Source organism: Plecotus auritus, assembly GCF_963455305.1.
Source record: "Plecotus auritus genome assembly, chromosome: 5".
NCBI lineage: Eukaryota > Metazoa > Chordata > Mammalia > Chiroptera > Vespertilionidae > Plecotus > Plecotus auritus.
The window spans coordinates 151,119,784-151,135,587 of record NC_137776.1 but is presented as its reverse complement, the minus strand read 5'-3'; the positions used below and the strand labels follow the sequence as shown (position 1 = coordinate 151,135,587).

At 43.9% G+C, this 15,804-nt stretch overlaps 1 protein-coding gene across 4 annotated transcripts in view; it reads left to right on the top strand.

The window, feature by feature from the left end:
- Positions 1–13,858, top strand: part of FRMD3 (FERM domain containing 3) — a 294,130-nt gene extending 280,272 nt beyond the window's left edge. For 2 of the 4 annotated variants that reach the window (XM_080667367.1, XM_080667365.1), the window contains exon 14: positions 8,594–9,698. In XM_080667367.1, coding sequence (XP_080523493.1) covers positions 8,594–9,192 — 599 coding nt within the window. In that variant the 3' untranslated portion in view covers positions 9,193–9,698. Of the gene's footprint in view, positions 1–8,593; positions 12,169–13,632 lie in introns of those variants that run through there. The other 2 variants (XM_080667366.1, XM_080667368.1) reach the window with 2 other exon arrangements.
- The last annotated feature ends 1,946 nt before the right edge of the window (positions 13,859–15,804 follow it).

Genomic DNA, 15,804 nt, shown 5'->3' with positions numbered 1-15,804 from the left:
TGCTAAGAGTTGTTTTATGGCCTAACAATCTATCCTAGAATATGCTCCAAGTGCACTTGAGAAGAATGTGTATTCTGCTGTTGTCAGGTAAAATGTTCTGTAAATATATGTTAGGGCCATTTGGTCCATATTGTTGTTCAGATGTGCTGCTTCCTCATTGATTCTGTCTGGATGACCTGTCCATTGTTGAGAGTGGGGTACTGAAATCCCCTATTAGGACTGTATTGTTATTTATTTCTCCTTGTAGCTCTATTAGGTTTTGCTCTATGTACTTGGGGGAAATACTTTTTACACATTCATATGCAATGATTCCTTTCATTGCTATTAATAAAATGGAGAACTCTTCCAGTTGAACCCGTCTCACGCTGTGTTTGTGTGTGCGCATGGCTACAGGAAAATTTCAGCATCATTGACAAACCTGTACTATGCTAATGAGCCCTAACAGTTTTGACACAGGGGTGCATAAATATTTATAATTATTGTGTCTTAATGTAGGGTCCCCTTTATCATTATATAATGACCTTCTTTACCTCTTTTACCATTTTTAGTTTAATGTTGATTTTGTCTGATATAGTTATCCCTGCTGTTTTTGGTTACCATTTGCTTAAAATATCTTTTTCCATCCCCTTCACTCTTTAAGGATAAAGTAAGTCTCTTACAGGCAACATGTCATTGGATCTTATTTTTTATTCATTCTGCCATTTTATTCATTCTATGTCTTTTGATTGTAGAATTTAGTCTGCTTACATTTAAAGTAATATTGATAAGTAAGGGCTTACTATCGTAATTGTATTAACTCTTTTGTAGCTCCATTTAAAAAAATTTCTTATCCTGCTGTCTTTCTTTTTGTGTTTTGATGTCTTGTTGTATAAGTATGCTTTGACTTCTTTATGATGTTCCTTTGTGTAATTACTACAGTTTTTCCTTTGTGGTTACCATGAGACTTACATAAATATCTTGAAACTAGTGGCCTGGTGCACGAAATTCATGCACATTAAAAGGGGATTAGTTAGAGGAAATATTTTAATATTGCTATTTGCCCTTTCTCTATAATAGAAGTGTCAGAGATGAAAGAAAATTAGTAAAATGTATATGAAAACCTCCTTCCTGTCAGAGTCTGGGGCGTGCCGTGGGACCTAAAGTCAAGTCCCCACCCACCACCCACACGTGCTTCGAAAACGCAGGAGACCCAGACCCGACCGGCCCCACCCCCATTGGGTGAGACCCAGACCCGTCAAGCCCCTGCAGGTGGGGGGGGTGCAGCCTGAGGTCCCCCATCAAGCCCTGCTGGGTGAGGGGCATGGCCTGCGGTCCCCCGTCAAGCCCCGTGGGGCGGGGGGCTCAGCCTGAGGTCCCTTTCCCCAGCCAGGCCCATGCAGCCTCAGGTCCCTACTGTTCAGTCGTGACATTACGGTGTCCCGGCTAATTTGCATATTCCTGTATTATTAGATAGATTATAACACCTTATTTTAAGTTAATAGTAACTTAATTTCAATACAGTTCCTAAGCTTTTTACTTTTACTTCTCCCCCTCACCACTCGGGTTATTGATTTACCATTCCTTGTACTGTGTAACTAATAACAGATTATTGTAGTTACGATTATTTTTTTTTCTTTAACTTTTAAACTAAACCATTACCATTGACTTTTACACTACCCTATGTTTTTATGATGTTAATTAGCATCCTTTTACTTCCACTCAGTGAACTCTCTTTAGTATTTCTGATAAGGAAGGTCTAGTGGTGATGAATTTCCTCAGCTTTTGTTGTGTGAGAAAGCTTTTATCCTTCATTTCTGAAGGTCAGCTTTGCAAGATATAGTCTTCTTGGTTGACAGTTTTTTTCTTCATATTTTGAGTATGTCACCCCATTCTCTTTTGGCATGAAAAGTTTCTGTTGAGATGTACACCAAGAGTCTTATGGGGGTTCCCTTGTATACAACTCATCTTTTCTCTGGCTGCTTTTAAAATTTTATCTTTGACATTTGATATTTAATTATAATGTGTCAACATAGCTTTGGGTTCAACCTATGTGGGGGTCTTTTGGGCCTCTTGAATCTGGATGTCTATTTCTCTCCCCACATTTGGCAATTTTTTAAGCCATTATTATTTTAAATATGCTTTCTCTTCCTCTTCTGGAATTCCCAGACTATTGTTTCACTCCTTTTCATTCAATTTTCTTTTTGTTCCTCTGACTGGATAATTTAAAATGTCCTATCTTCCAGGTTGCTGATTCTCCGCATGGTCTAGTCTGCTTCTGAAGCTCTCTACTGAATTTTTCCATTTAGTTATTGTATTTTTCAGCTCTAAGATTTCTGTTTGGGTATTTTTCTTAATGGTTTTTGTTGAACTTCCCATTTTGTTCACTCATTATTTTCCCAATTTTGTTTAGTTGCCTGTCGATGTGTTCTTATAGTTCACTAAACTTTTTTAAGAGGATTTTTCTGAATGATTTGTCTGACAGGTCATAGATCTCTATTTCTTTAGGGCAGTGGTCGGCAAACTGCGGCTCGCGAGCCACATGCGGCTTGCGAGCTGCGGTTTGCCGCTCTGTTGACTAATGAGTTTGCCAACCACTGGATTAGGGTTATTAGTGCTTTATGAATTTCTCTTAGTGGTATCATATTTACTTGACTTTTCACGATCATTGATTTATGTTGATATCTGTGTATTTGAATTAGTGGTATTTTCTTCCAGACTTTGTTGAAGAACTCTCTGTGACAAAGCAAATCTGCAAGTCAGCTCAGTTTGGGTTGTTGGATGTGTCTGCTACTAGAGTCTATTTTGGGGTGAGGCAATGGTTCAAGCTCTGAGGTCAGAGACTGGGGATGTGTGCCACTGGCTGAGAACAGCTGCAGAGGACTACTGGCCTTTGTTCTATGTCCAAAAGAGGCTGTAGGATGGGCTCTGTAGTTGCCTGTACTCTGTGGTCAGGATTACTACTACACAGTCAGGACTGTCTATACTCAGCAGTAGGTAGGGCTATGAATTAGCTGTGTAGGTCTGGGTCTCATCCTGCTCCTTCACCAGGGTAGGGAAGCTCACTGTTAACCAGAATCAGGTAAGAGTGTACACTAGATGTCCTGGTCAGGTGAGGCCACAGTTTTTATCTGCAGATAGAAAAAGCCACAAGCTATTCAAGTGCCACTGTAAGCAGCACTATTGGATGGTAGGGTGGTCTGAAGGCTGTATTCAGCAATGAGTGAGGCTATGAAAGAGCTTCTCTGCCCAGGTGCAATGGGAGAAGCAGCTTCAAGGCCACTAAGGTTCTTCATTTGTGGTCTTCAGACAAACTCACCTGTGCTCCAACTTCCCTGGCTGAACAGGACTACTTGTTTTGCTCTGCGGACCATCACTTTGCTTACCTGCCTCTCGGCTTGAGCATTGCTGAGTAATATAGTTTCCAGGTAATACAGCCCTTCCTGTCTGGATGAGCCTTGGGAGGGTTCACTTCAGGCAACTTAAATTTTCTTGAACAGACTTTTTAATCAGGACGGGCCAGAAGCTAGGTCTCACAGTGTTTGAGGCTATGACACTCAATTCTTTAGCCTGGGCATGGGCAGACCAGGTTCCAGGACTGGCAAAACTTTTGGAGAACTCAAATCAGGCAGGCCTGCACCCCATTGAGTTCCCTGGTCACACTGTGCCACCAACTTGGTTCTGCAGATGCACCAAGCTGCTCATCGGGGCTACTACTTGGGCTTTGCAGGTACCAATGCAGTCTGCTAAGATCTGCATGTTGGTTGTTGGAAGCCCCTCCCCTATCACAATCAGATTCCCAGTGGCTGAGTCCTGCAGATTCCCCTGCAGATCCTGTGGGATGAAGACCGAGGAAGGGCTCCCAGGAAGTGACCCACAATACTCAGGAGTTTGGATGTCACTAAAGGCTCAGGGGAGACCTCTCTGCGTGATGCTGTACTGGCTTGGGGGCAGTCAGCCTTGGTCTTTGTGGTGCAGGGCGTACTTCAGCCTAGCATCCCGTGTTCTAGGATTCTCTCATTGGTGTCTTGTCCATGAATTTTTGTTAGTTGGAAGTAAAATCAGGACTGACCTATGTTGCCATCTGGGTGATATCACTTCCTGCATATATTGAAGAGAGAAATCCTGAAATATATTCATTAAAAGCAGGTTTACAATTACCTAATGCACATGGTCACCAATTTGGTATTGTATTGTAGAACCATCCTGGAGAACATGTCTTTGATCCTGCTTTGATTTCCCACTAAGTACCCAAGTCTCAAAATTAGGAGAGCTGGCCTTAGGCTGACAGTAGGTGACTAGAATTCCCATCTGTAAAATGAGGAGTTGAGACACCTCTCCTACAATAAACTTTAGGAAGTAATATGCATACCTTTTGACAAAGCAGTTTTCCTTTGGGACATCTATGGCAAATGAACTGAAAAACAGAAGGAAATTTATATGTAAAGATGTCTCTTACAGCATTTTTTTTTTTTTTACCAATGTGAAGCAGTCTAAATGTTTGTCAATAGACAATACTGTATTAACTAAATGTAATTTGACAACTATTATAAATACGAAATGTGAGTTTATTTCAATGTAGAAGATGTCTAAGTTAAAATGTTAAAAGTAGCAAGATGCAAGTTTGTGCACATATTTGCAATTACATAGACTAGAAAACTATATATAACACTAGAGGCCCGGTGCACGAAATTCGTGCACAGGGGTGGGGGTGTGTGTCCCTCAGCCCAGCCTGCACCCTCTCCAATCTGGGACCCCTCGAGGGATGTCCGACTGCCAGTTTAATGGGCAGCTGGACATCCCTCTCACAATCCAGGACTGCTGGCTCCCAAGTGCTCGCCTGCCTGCCTTCCTGATTGCCCCTAACGGCTTCTGCCTGAAAGCCAGATCACTCCCTTGCCAGCCTGATTGATGCCTAACTGCTCCCCTGCCAGCCCAATTGCCCCTAACTGCCCTCCCCTGCAGGCCTGGTCACCCCTAACTGCCCTCCCCTGCAGGCCTGGTCACCCCTAACTGCCCTCCCCTGCAGGCCTGGTCACCCCTAACTGCCCTCCCCTGCAGGCCTGGTCCCCCCCAACTGCTCTCCCCTGCAGGCCTGGGTCCCCCTCAACTACCCTTCCCTGCAGTCCCGGTCGCCTCCAACTTCCTTCCTCTGCTGGCCTGGTCACCCCTAACTGCCCTCCCCTGCAGGCTTGATTGCCCCCAACTGCCCTCCCTTGCAGGCCTGGTCCCTCCCCTGCTGGCCATCTTGTGGTGACCATCTTGTGTCCACATGGGGGCAGCCATCTTGTGAGTTGGAATGATGGTCAATTTGCATATTACTCTTTTATTAGATAGGATAGAGGCCTGGTACACGGGTGGGGGCTGGCTGGTTTGCCCTGAAGAGTGTCCTAGATCAGGGTGGGGGTTCCTTTGGTGCGTGGGGTGGCCTGGGCGAGGGGCCTGTGGTGGTTTGCAGGCCGGCCACCACCCCCCCCCCCCCCCCGCCCCCAGCGACCCAAGCAGAGGCCTTGGTATCTGGGATTTATTTATCTTCTGTAATTGAAACTTTGTAGCCTCGAGTGGAGGCTAGGGCAGGCCAGGGCGGGTGGAAAGCTTGGCTTCCTCCATCGCTGGGGAAACCCAAGCCTCCTGCTGGCTCTGTGGTCGCAACAATCTTAGTTGGGTTAATTTGCATACTCGCTCCTGATTGGCTGGTTGGCGTGGCTTGTGGGTGTAGCGGAGGTACAGTAAATTTGCATATTACTCTTTTATTAGATAGGATAATAACTGTTTAAAATTGGATAGTAGTATAATTATACTGTAATACTTTGACAGTGTCGACTTCTAAAAGACACCATTCAAAATTATAATAGTGATTTATTGTCATTTTATTCTTGCAAATGATCAAAGTTGAAGGTCATAATTGCACACATAAATGTAAACACTGCCAATGATAAGAGGTGTGCCTTTTTTTTTTTTCCTGGTGTGTTTCCATCTTTGTGGAAAAAGAAAACCTGAATTTTTTTTTTTTAAATAAATCTTTATTCAGATTATGACAATTATTTCTCCTTTTTCCCCCCATAGCTCCCCTCCACCCCTTTCCCACCCCACCTTCTGCCCTTACCTCCCCCGCACTGTCCTCATCCATAGGTGTATGATTTTTGTCCATTCTCTTCATGAACCCCCCATACCCCTTTCCCCCTGAGAATTACCAGTCCACTCCCTTTCTATGCCCCTGATTCTATTATATTCACCAGATTATTCTGCTCCTCAGGTTTTTAATTCACTTGATTTTTAGGTTCGCTTGTTGATAGATATGTATTTGTTGTTCATAATTTTTATCTTTACTTTTTTCTTCTTCCTCTTCTTTAAGAATACCTTTCAGCATTTCATATAATACTGGTTTGGTGGTGATGAACTCCTTCAGCTTTTTCTTATCTGTGAAGCTCTTTATCTGCCCTTCAATTCTGAATGATAGCTTTGCTGGGTAGAGTAATCTTGGTTGTAGGTTCTTGCTATTCATCACATTGAAAATTTCTTGCCACTCCCGTCTGGCCTGCATAGTTTCTGTTGAGAAGTCAGCTGACAGTCGTATGGGTGCTCCCTTGTAGGTAATTAACTGTTTTTCTCTTGCTGCTTTTAATATTCTCTCTTTGTCTTTTGCTCTTGGCATTTTAATTATGATGTGTCTTGGTGTGGTCCTCTTTGGATTCCTTTTGTTTGGGGTTCTGTGGGCTTCCTGGACTTGTAAGTCTATTTCTTTCACCAGGTGGGGGAAGTTTTCGGTCATTATTTCTTCAAATAGGTTTTCAGTATCTTGCTCTCTCTCTTCTTCTGGCACCCCCATAATTCTGATGTTGGTACACTTGAAGTTGTCCCAGAGTCTTCTTACATTATCTTCAACTTTTTGGATTTTTTTTTTTGCTTTTTGCTTTTTCGGTTGAGTGTTTTTTGCTTCTTTGTATTTCAATTCTTTGACTTGATTCTTGTGTTCCTCTATTCTGTTTCTGGGTCTCTGTATAATATTTTTTATTTCAGTCAGTGTATGTTTAATTTCTAGTTGGTCCTTTTTCATATCTTCGAGGGTCTCGTTATATTTATCGGCCTTTTCTAGGATATTCTTAAAAAGTCTTATAACGGTGGTTTTGAATTCTATATCCAGTCGTTTGTTTTCCTCCATTTCTTTCGTTTGTGATCTGATTCTTTGACCCCGCATTTTCACTGATTCCCTGAGTTGGTAAGGTAGATATTTGTGCTAGGTTTCCAATATGGCCCAGTGGGTCTGCTTCCCCAGTTAACCTGAGGTGGACACTCTTGGTGCACCCCTTTGTGGACTGTGTGTACAGCCTTGTTGTAATTAAGTCTTTATTGTTGTTGGTATCACTGGGAAGAATTGACCTCCGGGCCAGTTGGCTGTAAGGATCAGCTGTGTCTATGCTGGGAGAAGCCCGGTGCTGGAGACAGCCCTATAGGATTAGACTTGCCAAATTGCAATAGCCTCTGTGCTCAGCTTGGATGGGGTGGAGCCTCAGTCTTGGCTTCCTGTCAGCCCCGCCCCTGCGCGCACGTGCGCTTTCAGTCCTCCGCCTTCCCCAGCTCGAGTCTCCGCCTGAGAGTCCAGACTCCCCCCACAAGAGCGTGGGTCCCCAGGGGCTCGCCTGGAACCGGGGTTCACTGCAGTCAGAACTGGGGCACAGTGCCGTCAGGAGGCTCTGACTCCCCTCCACCAGGGAAAGCCCGCGGCAACCTCCGCCGCCCTTGTGCGCACCGGCGCGGGCGCACTTTCAGTCCTCCGCCTTCCCCGGCTCCCGAGTCTCCGCCCGAGAGTCCAGACTCCCCCCACAAGAGCGTGGGTCCCCCGGGGCTCGCCTGGAACTGGGGTTCACTGCAGTCAGAACTGGGGCTCAGTGCAGTCAGAATCCTCTGACTCCCCTCCACTAGGGAAAGCCTGTGGCAACCCCCGCAGCCTTTGTGCGCACCGGCGCGCACGCACGTGTGCACTTTCAGTCCTCCGCCTTCCCCGGCTCCCGAGTCTCCGCCCGAGAGTCCAGACTCCCCCCACAAGAGCGTGGGTCCCCAGGGGCTCGCCTGGAACCGGGGTTCACTGCAGTCACAACTGGGGCTCAGTGAAGTCAGGATCCTCTGACTCCCTTCCACTAGCGAAAGCCTATGGCAACCTCCGCAGCCTTTGTGCGCACTGGCCCGCGTGCGCCTTCAGACTTCTGCCTTTCCCAGCTCGAGTCTCCGCCCGAGAGTCCAGACTCCCCCCGTAAGAGCGTGGGTCCCCAGGGGTTCGTCCGGAACTGGGGTTCAGTGCAGTCAGAACTGGGGTTCAGTGCGGTCGGAGGCTTCCTTCCCCCTTCCGCCAGAGGAAGTCAGCCAGGCTCTCAGCCGCCCTTCCTCTCTGTGCGCACAAAGCCCCTTTGCTGTACCTCCAATTCTCTGTGAGCTTTTCTCCTTCCTTCTAGTTGTAGAATTTTCACTCAGCCTGCTTTCCTGTGGTTCTGGATGGTGTCCGTTCTGTCTTTTAGTTGTAGTTTTGAAATTGTTGTGCGAGGCAGCAGTTTAGGTGTTTACCTATGCCGCCATCTTGGTTTCGAAAACCTGAATTTTTTTAAAAAATGTCTCTTTACAGGTATTCCTTTGCCGAAAGAAGATGACATTTCTGCCCCCTTGATCTCCAGCTCACCAGTGAAAGAAGCTCGGGAGTATGAAGACCCCCCAAGCGAAGAGGAAGATAAAATAAAAGAAGAGCCTTTGACTATCTCTGAACTGTCATACAACCCCAGTGCAAGCCTGCTCCCCACCCCAGTTGATGATGATGAGATTGACATGCTCTTTGACTGTCCATCTAGGCATGAGTTGGAAAGAGAAGACCTGGATTCGTTTGAGGAACTGGAAGCAGATGAAAATGCCTTTTTGATGGCCGAAGAAGAGGAGCTAAAGGAGGCTCACCGAGCTTTGTCGTGGAGCTATGACATTCTGACCGGCCATATTCGGGTGAACCCACTGGTCAAGAGTTTTTCCAGGCTCCTTGTGGTGGGCCTGGGGCTGCTGCTCTTTGTATTCCCCCTGCTCCTCCTCCTTTTGGAGTCAGGTATTGATCTCTCCTTCTTATGTGAAATCCGCCAGACGCCAGAGTTTGAGCAGTTTCACTATGAATATTACTGTCCTCTCAAGGAGTGGGTGGCTGGCAAAGTAAACCTCATTCTCTACATGCTGGGTTGCTCATAAATACATATCTCATATGACTAAGGGCTATATTCAATATTAGTGATGTGTTTTTCTCAAGCAAATGCCTGGTTCTGAATGGTCATGGAGCCGTCAACACGTGTTCCTTACTCAAAATTGATTATTCAGACCTTTAAGTTAGCTTTCCATAATTCACTGCACTTAGTAAGTTCAAATCAAACACAGTAATTTCAGTTATAGGTCAGGAAGATGGCCTTTAAATAACCCAAAATGTTTATTTTTATTATATCACAGGCAGATTCTTTATCTATTATAATACATAATACATTGAGCTGAATTAGATTTCCCCCCTTTTTAATAGTTATCATCATTATAAGATATAAGGTTCAGAATCAGAATTTAATCAAAATTCAAGAGAAGGTTTTTGAATATAATCCTTAGTGAAAATAATGTCTTCTAACCAATGCCTATACAGTTAAATTAATGCTGGGTTTTTGTTTTTTTAAAAATATTTTTATGTGTTCAGAATATTTTGGTAAATTTTTAGCAAAAAAGAAAAAAAAAAGAAGCCTCCTGGAGTTATTGTACAGACTGTAAGACTAATGCACAAAGGGTATTGTGGGAATTTTTTTAATGTTTTGGCCCAGGTTTGTTTTTAAAAATATTTTTGGATAAAAAAAAAATCCCATAATTTGTTGTTAGCTGCATATGAGATAGAAAATAGGTAGAAAGACTGTAGTAAGTAGGCTCCTAAAACAAATGATGGAACTGGAGAATGTAGAAACTGAGCATCAAATGGACCACAGGGTCCATTTTCAAAAGTATTTGGACGAGAGGACTTACTTTCATTTGCATCCTGTCCATATATTTTGGCTAAGGAAGCAAAGCTTTAAAGTAAAAAGTAAAAAGATATATGCCAATTAATTGCATGTTATTGTACATTTATCCGAGAGTGGAAGCAGATGTTGGACAAATGGCAAGTAGCAAAAACTGTTTTGGTGAGGCTGGTAGGCAAGTGGTGGTAGGAAGGTAATCTATTTTATGGAAGTGATGGCGATGCAAGGTATTGGATAATGTAAAGAACAGCACACTTGCTGTCCAAGTTGACATGAATATATTTAAGTGGATCTAAATAAAAGTGGAGAAATGTTAAGGTACATTTTTGGTTCCTCATGCCATTCATTGTGTTTCTGTGGAAGGAACTTTAAAAGAAGTATGTGTATGTGAGAGAGGGGTAGGGAGAGAATGGACTCTGGCTTTTTGATAAATGCCAATTATCTTTTGTGATAGTAATTATATTCCTTTCCTGGTTTCCTTAAGAACTCATTCATAATCGGGGCTCTCATTAAAGAAGTGGAGGGGATTCATTAAATGACATATTTCAGTTTCGGAGTGAAGTAGTGAGACTCAGTGCAAGGGACAAATGTTCTAGTACCTTCCTTCATACCATTAAATCCATGACAGAAAGGCTCTGATGCCTTCCCAGGCAGCATAATGACCAATCCTGTGGTATAAGTGAGAAAGGTAAGAGCAAGGAGGTTTGGGATTTCTCCATGAATTGAAAATGTTCCATTGCCTTCATTTACAAAGAGATTGGGCTTCCTGTAATCTCTCCCTAACTCCAATGGACACTTCAGTTTTACATGAGCATAATCTCCACACTGGTCATTCCAGTCCTACTTACTCATGGAGCTCTGAGTGCTTTATTAGATATTCAATTTTGAAAGTAAGTTTTAAAAGTCAGCTTATGAAGCCTTCAGTTAAGCAAACTATAATATTCATTTGCTATTAAGTTCTTTCTCATGTGCTTTTTGTGTTTTAATGTTTCATGCCTGAAATTGGATAACAATATATACACATATATTTTCTATAGTTCATTTTGGAAGTTTGCAAATGACCAGCTTTGAAATTGAAGTTATTTCCCCCGCTTTTCATATGACTTTGAAGTCATACTTTCTGATAAAAGGGCCCACCAGTGTCCCCTTTCTGATTATGCTTCAATTTCTGACCATGCCAAAACATCTAGCCTTCGTCCTTTAAAATAACATTTTTAAATTATGGAAGAAATATATTGCCCATCATAAAACATTTAAAAAATACTGACAGGATAAACATCACATATAGTCCAACCATGCAGATCTATATTAACTAATAATACATTTATTATTTTTACATTTCCAGCTAACATCTCTTTTCTCTTAGGCAAAAACTTGATTATTGAATAGAAATATTTTTAAGTGAAGGAGTTGACAGGATAGGGTCTGCTGAATTTAAACAATAGCCACCAAAAGTAAAAGTGGGATAGAATAAGAGCCATTTTAGAAATACCACTTAAGTTTGGTAGAAGACAGTCACCAGCTGCCTGAATGAAATGAGAAAAAGACTGCTTCCAAGATGGAAAGTATATAGTAATATAGTGAGATACAGTGGTCAAAGCAAGTGTGTGAGTATATGTATTATTGGCATATGTGTTTATATATGAATATATGTGTGTGTATACACCCCCACTGATATGCCCTTTATACACAGTTGTGTTTACTTTTCCCCAAATGAGGAAATTGTGATGTTATTATTCCTTTTCCCCTCTCAGTTATCACGGTGGGTAAAACAGTCTCAAGGGTTTCAATTTCTCATGAAAATCACTGTGTGTACATATGTAATTATATATACACACACACATATGGCAAATACATATACACACACAATCTTGTCTTTAGTGCTATTGCAAGTTGGATCATGAAAAAATGTAGGTAAAGTATCGTGTTTCTGTCTGTGCTTGGAACATGTAAAATGTTATGTATTTGGAATATATTTTGTGGCTTGTCTAATATTTATAAAATTAACTCTGGGAAGAATTCAAAATGAATTGATTTCATTGAAATACTAGGGATATGGGGGCCATGTTACCTATAATTGGAGCCTTATCTTTGTATAGTGAAATTTGCATTTCTATGTCAACATTCAGATTGTTTTATATGTTAATATGGTGGCAGAAATCCCTAATAAACTACTCTGGGGAAAAATGTTTCAGCAATCATTTAGTTTTATTCACAGCAAAACTGTATAAATAGCCTGTTGGAAACTACAGGAGGTGCCATCTAGGACCATGAAATGAGGTCACCCTTGAATGGTGACAGTGTGAAAAAAATGACAATGGATGGGAGTCATATTTTGCAGAAGCCACCCTGGCTAAAAGCAGGAATATTGGGTGTACTGGAAATACACCCATCTGAGAGACAGCTATGGCACCAAGGTAACTAGAGAAACGGAAAAAATAGGAGTGTTCTGCATGACAGGTAGGAGGGAGGAGGAAGGATTTTAGAGAGCTAGAAATTAGTGTCACCATTTCTGGCCCGAAAAGGGTGTCTTCCTGCACTAGGAATAGCTACGCAGCAGCCTGGGCTCTGCAACACTTGCCATTCACCTTCTCCTGCCTGTTCATGGCCCTGGGAGAATTTGACTTTTCTATTCTACCCCTATCTTCTCCTCCACACAGCATGGCCCTCTGCTTTGGTTTATCACAAAGCTAAAACTGCACACCTGACAGTGAAATCGGAGGTTCTTATTCTGCATGAAGCAAAAGGGACTCTGGGCTACAGGAACACCATGTGTCCAGTGGAACTGTACCCCAGCTGTGGTGGCCTCTGAAGTCTTATCAAGTTCTCTCCCCCCCACTCCCGTTTTATCGAGATATAATTGACATGACACTATATTAGTTTTAGGTATACAACAATGATTTGATGTATGATTATTGCAAAATGATTAAGTTTAGCAAAATCCATTACCTAACAGTTACAATTTTTTTCTTGTGATGAGAACTTTTAAGATCTCTCTTAGCAACTTTCAAATATGCAATACAGTATTATCAACTGTACTCACCATACTATATATTATACCCCCAGAACTTATCTTACAATTAGAAATTTGTACCTTCTGACCCCCTTCATCCATTTCACCCATTGGAGGTGTGGGGGGTGCGAAGTCTGTCAAGTTCAAGTTCTTACTCAGCAGTCCCCAGAGGTTCAGGATCTAGAGTACATGCAAGAAAAGGAATCCTTGGTGAGTGTTCATGCATGAGCTGACATGGACCTACTGTCCCAGCTCTAGTCAGTACCTTTTTGGGGGGTTAGTATCTGCAGACTGGAAGGCTCACACAAAATGGCCTTTGGCCATTTTTTTGTTGAGTGTTCCAGGCTCCCAACCCAACCTTGCCTCTTGGTAGAAACCCTTTCCTTATTCTATCATTTCTTGCTCAAACAGAGGAAAGATTTCTTAAACACACACTCCAGCTTGGAAGGAAAGTACTGGGGAGGAGCTTCCACCTGTGGGGTAACCTCGGGATGGTTATGATTGATGAATTTGAGACTCTTTGGGCCATCTTTCTCTTCTGGGTGGAGATACTGTGCTAAAAGTCCCTGCTTACTTGTCCTCCTGCTTCTCTCTCTCTCTCTCTTTCTCTTGGACCTGCTTTTGGGCATCCAGTCTCCATGCAGTAAACAGACCCAGCAGGACCTGCCCGTGGTGGGCCCAGTCAGGACTCTGCTCTCCACAATCCAGCCTCGTTTGTGATGGGGTGGGTAAGTCTGGCGAGCCCTGCCCAATGGGCTCAGCTGTCGTCACTTCAGAGAGGACGAAAGAAGCCTCACTTGGGCCTCAAATCCCAGCTGTGTTCTCCAATCCATTAATAAAACTATTTTATTCCTCTTTTGGCCAAAGTGTATTATTTATTGGGAACTGGGGTTGGGAGGAGCAAGATTTACACTAAACACACTCAAGAATGTTCAGGATCTCTGCAACCTCCAATGTTGCAAGGAAGGAATGGAGAAGGCTGCTCCTGGCTGACCCTCAGGCATCAGGGGATGTCTGCCATTGACCTCAACATGACATGCCTTGCAAATGGATGAGGGAACTTGGGACTTAAAATCTTAGTAAAGACCAGGGCATTGATTGGAAGCACACATCTCTACTCTTTACCTATGGCTGATGCTTACTCCAGTATCACTTTGGAAAGAGAACCAAGGCCACTTTTCTGACTGTAAAGAAAAACTCTTAGTAGAACAAAGGATAAGCTTTGTGTGAGTACCAAGTATTGAAACAAGTCTTACAAATTATAGCAGCTCCTTCAATTAATACGGATCAACTGAGTCTCCTCATCTACAAGAATTATGATTTTGATAATTACAAGGATTTTGAGTTTTCCAAGGAAAGTACCCTCAAGGAAGAAAACAATTATTAACATACTAGAGGCCTGGTGCATGAAATTTGTGCACAGGGGTGGGGAGGAGGGGGGTCCCTCAGCCAGGCCTGCATCCTCTCGCAATCCGGGACCTTTCAGGGGATGTCCAACTGCCAGTTAAGGCTGGATCCCACAGGGATCCCTGCGGATTGGGCCTAAATTGGCAGTCGGACATCCCTCTTGCAATCCAGGACCGTTGGCTCCTAACTACTTGCCTGCCTATCTGATTGTCCCTAACCATTCTGCCTGCCTGCCTGATTGCCCCTAACTGCTCACCTGCCTGTTTGATTGCCCCTAATCACCTCTGCCTGCCTGCCTGATCTCCCCTAACCACTCAGCCTGCCTGCCTACCTGATTGCCCCTAACCACTCTGCCTGCCTGATTGCCCCTAACTGCTCACCTGCCTGTTTGATTGCCCCTAATCACCTCTGCCTGCCTGCCTGATCTCCCCTAACCACTCAGCCTGCCTGCCTGCCTGATTGCCCCTAACCACTCTGCCTGCCTGCCTGCATGATCACCCCTAACCATTTGCCTTCCTGCTTGATCATTCCTAACCACTTGCCTTCTTGCCTCATCGCCCCTTACTGCTCACCTGCCTGCCTCATTGCCCCTAACCAACTCTGCCTGCCTGTCTGATTGTCCCTAACCACTCACCTGCCTTCCCGATTGCCCCAACCACTCGCCTACCTGCCTGATCGCCCTAACCCCGTGGTTGGCAAACTGCGGCTCATGAGCCACATGCGGCTCTTTGGCCCCTTGAGTGTGGCTCTTCCACAAAATACCACGGCCTGGGCGAGTCTATTTTGAAGAAGTGGTGTTAAAGTTTAAGTTTAAAAAATTTGGCTCTCAAAAGAAATTTCAATCATTGTACTGTTGATATTTGGCTCTGTTGACTAATGAGTTTGCCGACCATTGCCCTAACCACTTGCCTACCTGCTTGATCGCCCCTAACTGCTTCTGCCTGCCTGCCTGATGCCCCTAACCACTTCTGCCTGCCTGCCTAATGCCCCTAACCACCTCAGCCTGCCTGCCTGATTGCCCTTAACCACTTGCCTGCCTGCCTCATCGCCCCTAACCACTCTGCCTGCCTGCCTGATCACCCCTAACTGCTCATTGGGGGGTTGGGCCAGCTGGGCCGAGGGGCCGTGGTCCTTCTGGTTGTTCCGCCTTTTTGGTCACTGGACTTATATTATATAGGATAGACAAACCAACATTGGTTTCCACTCTGCTTGGCAGTTAAGTTCTTCATTAAGCGAAAAACTCAGTGTTCTGGTTAAAGCATCACTCTCCTGTAATTTCCTGGGGAATCAGCTTCCTTCCACCCTGAATCAGCCTGAGTGTCCTGACAACCCTGAGCTGCTGGTTTTGCAGCTGCAAACAATGGTGAGCACATAAATGTACTGCTCCCTGGTCACAGG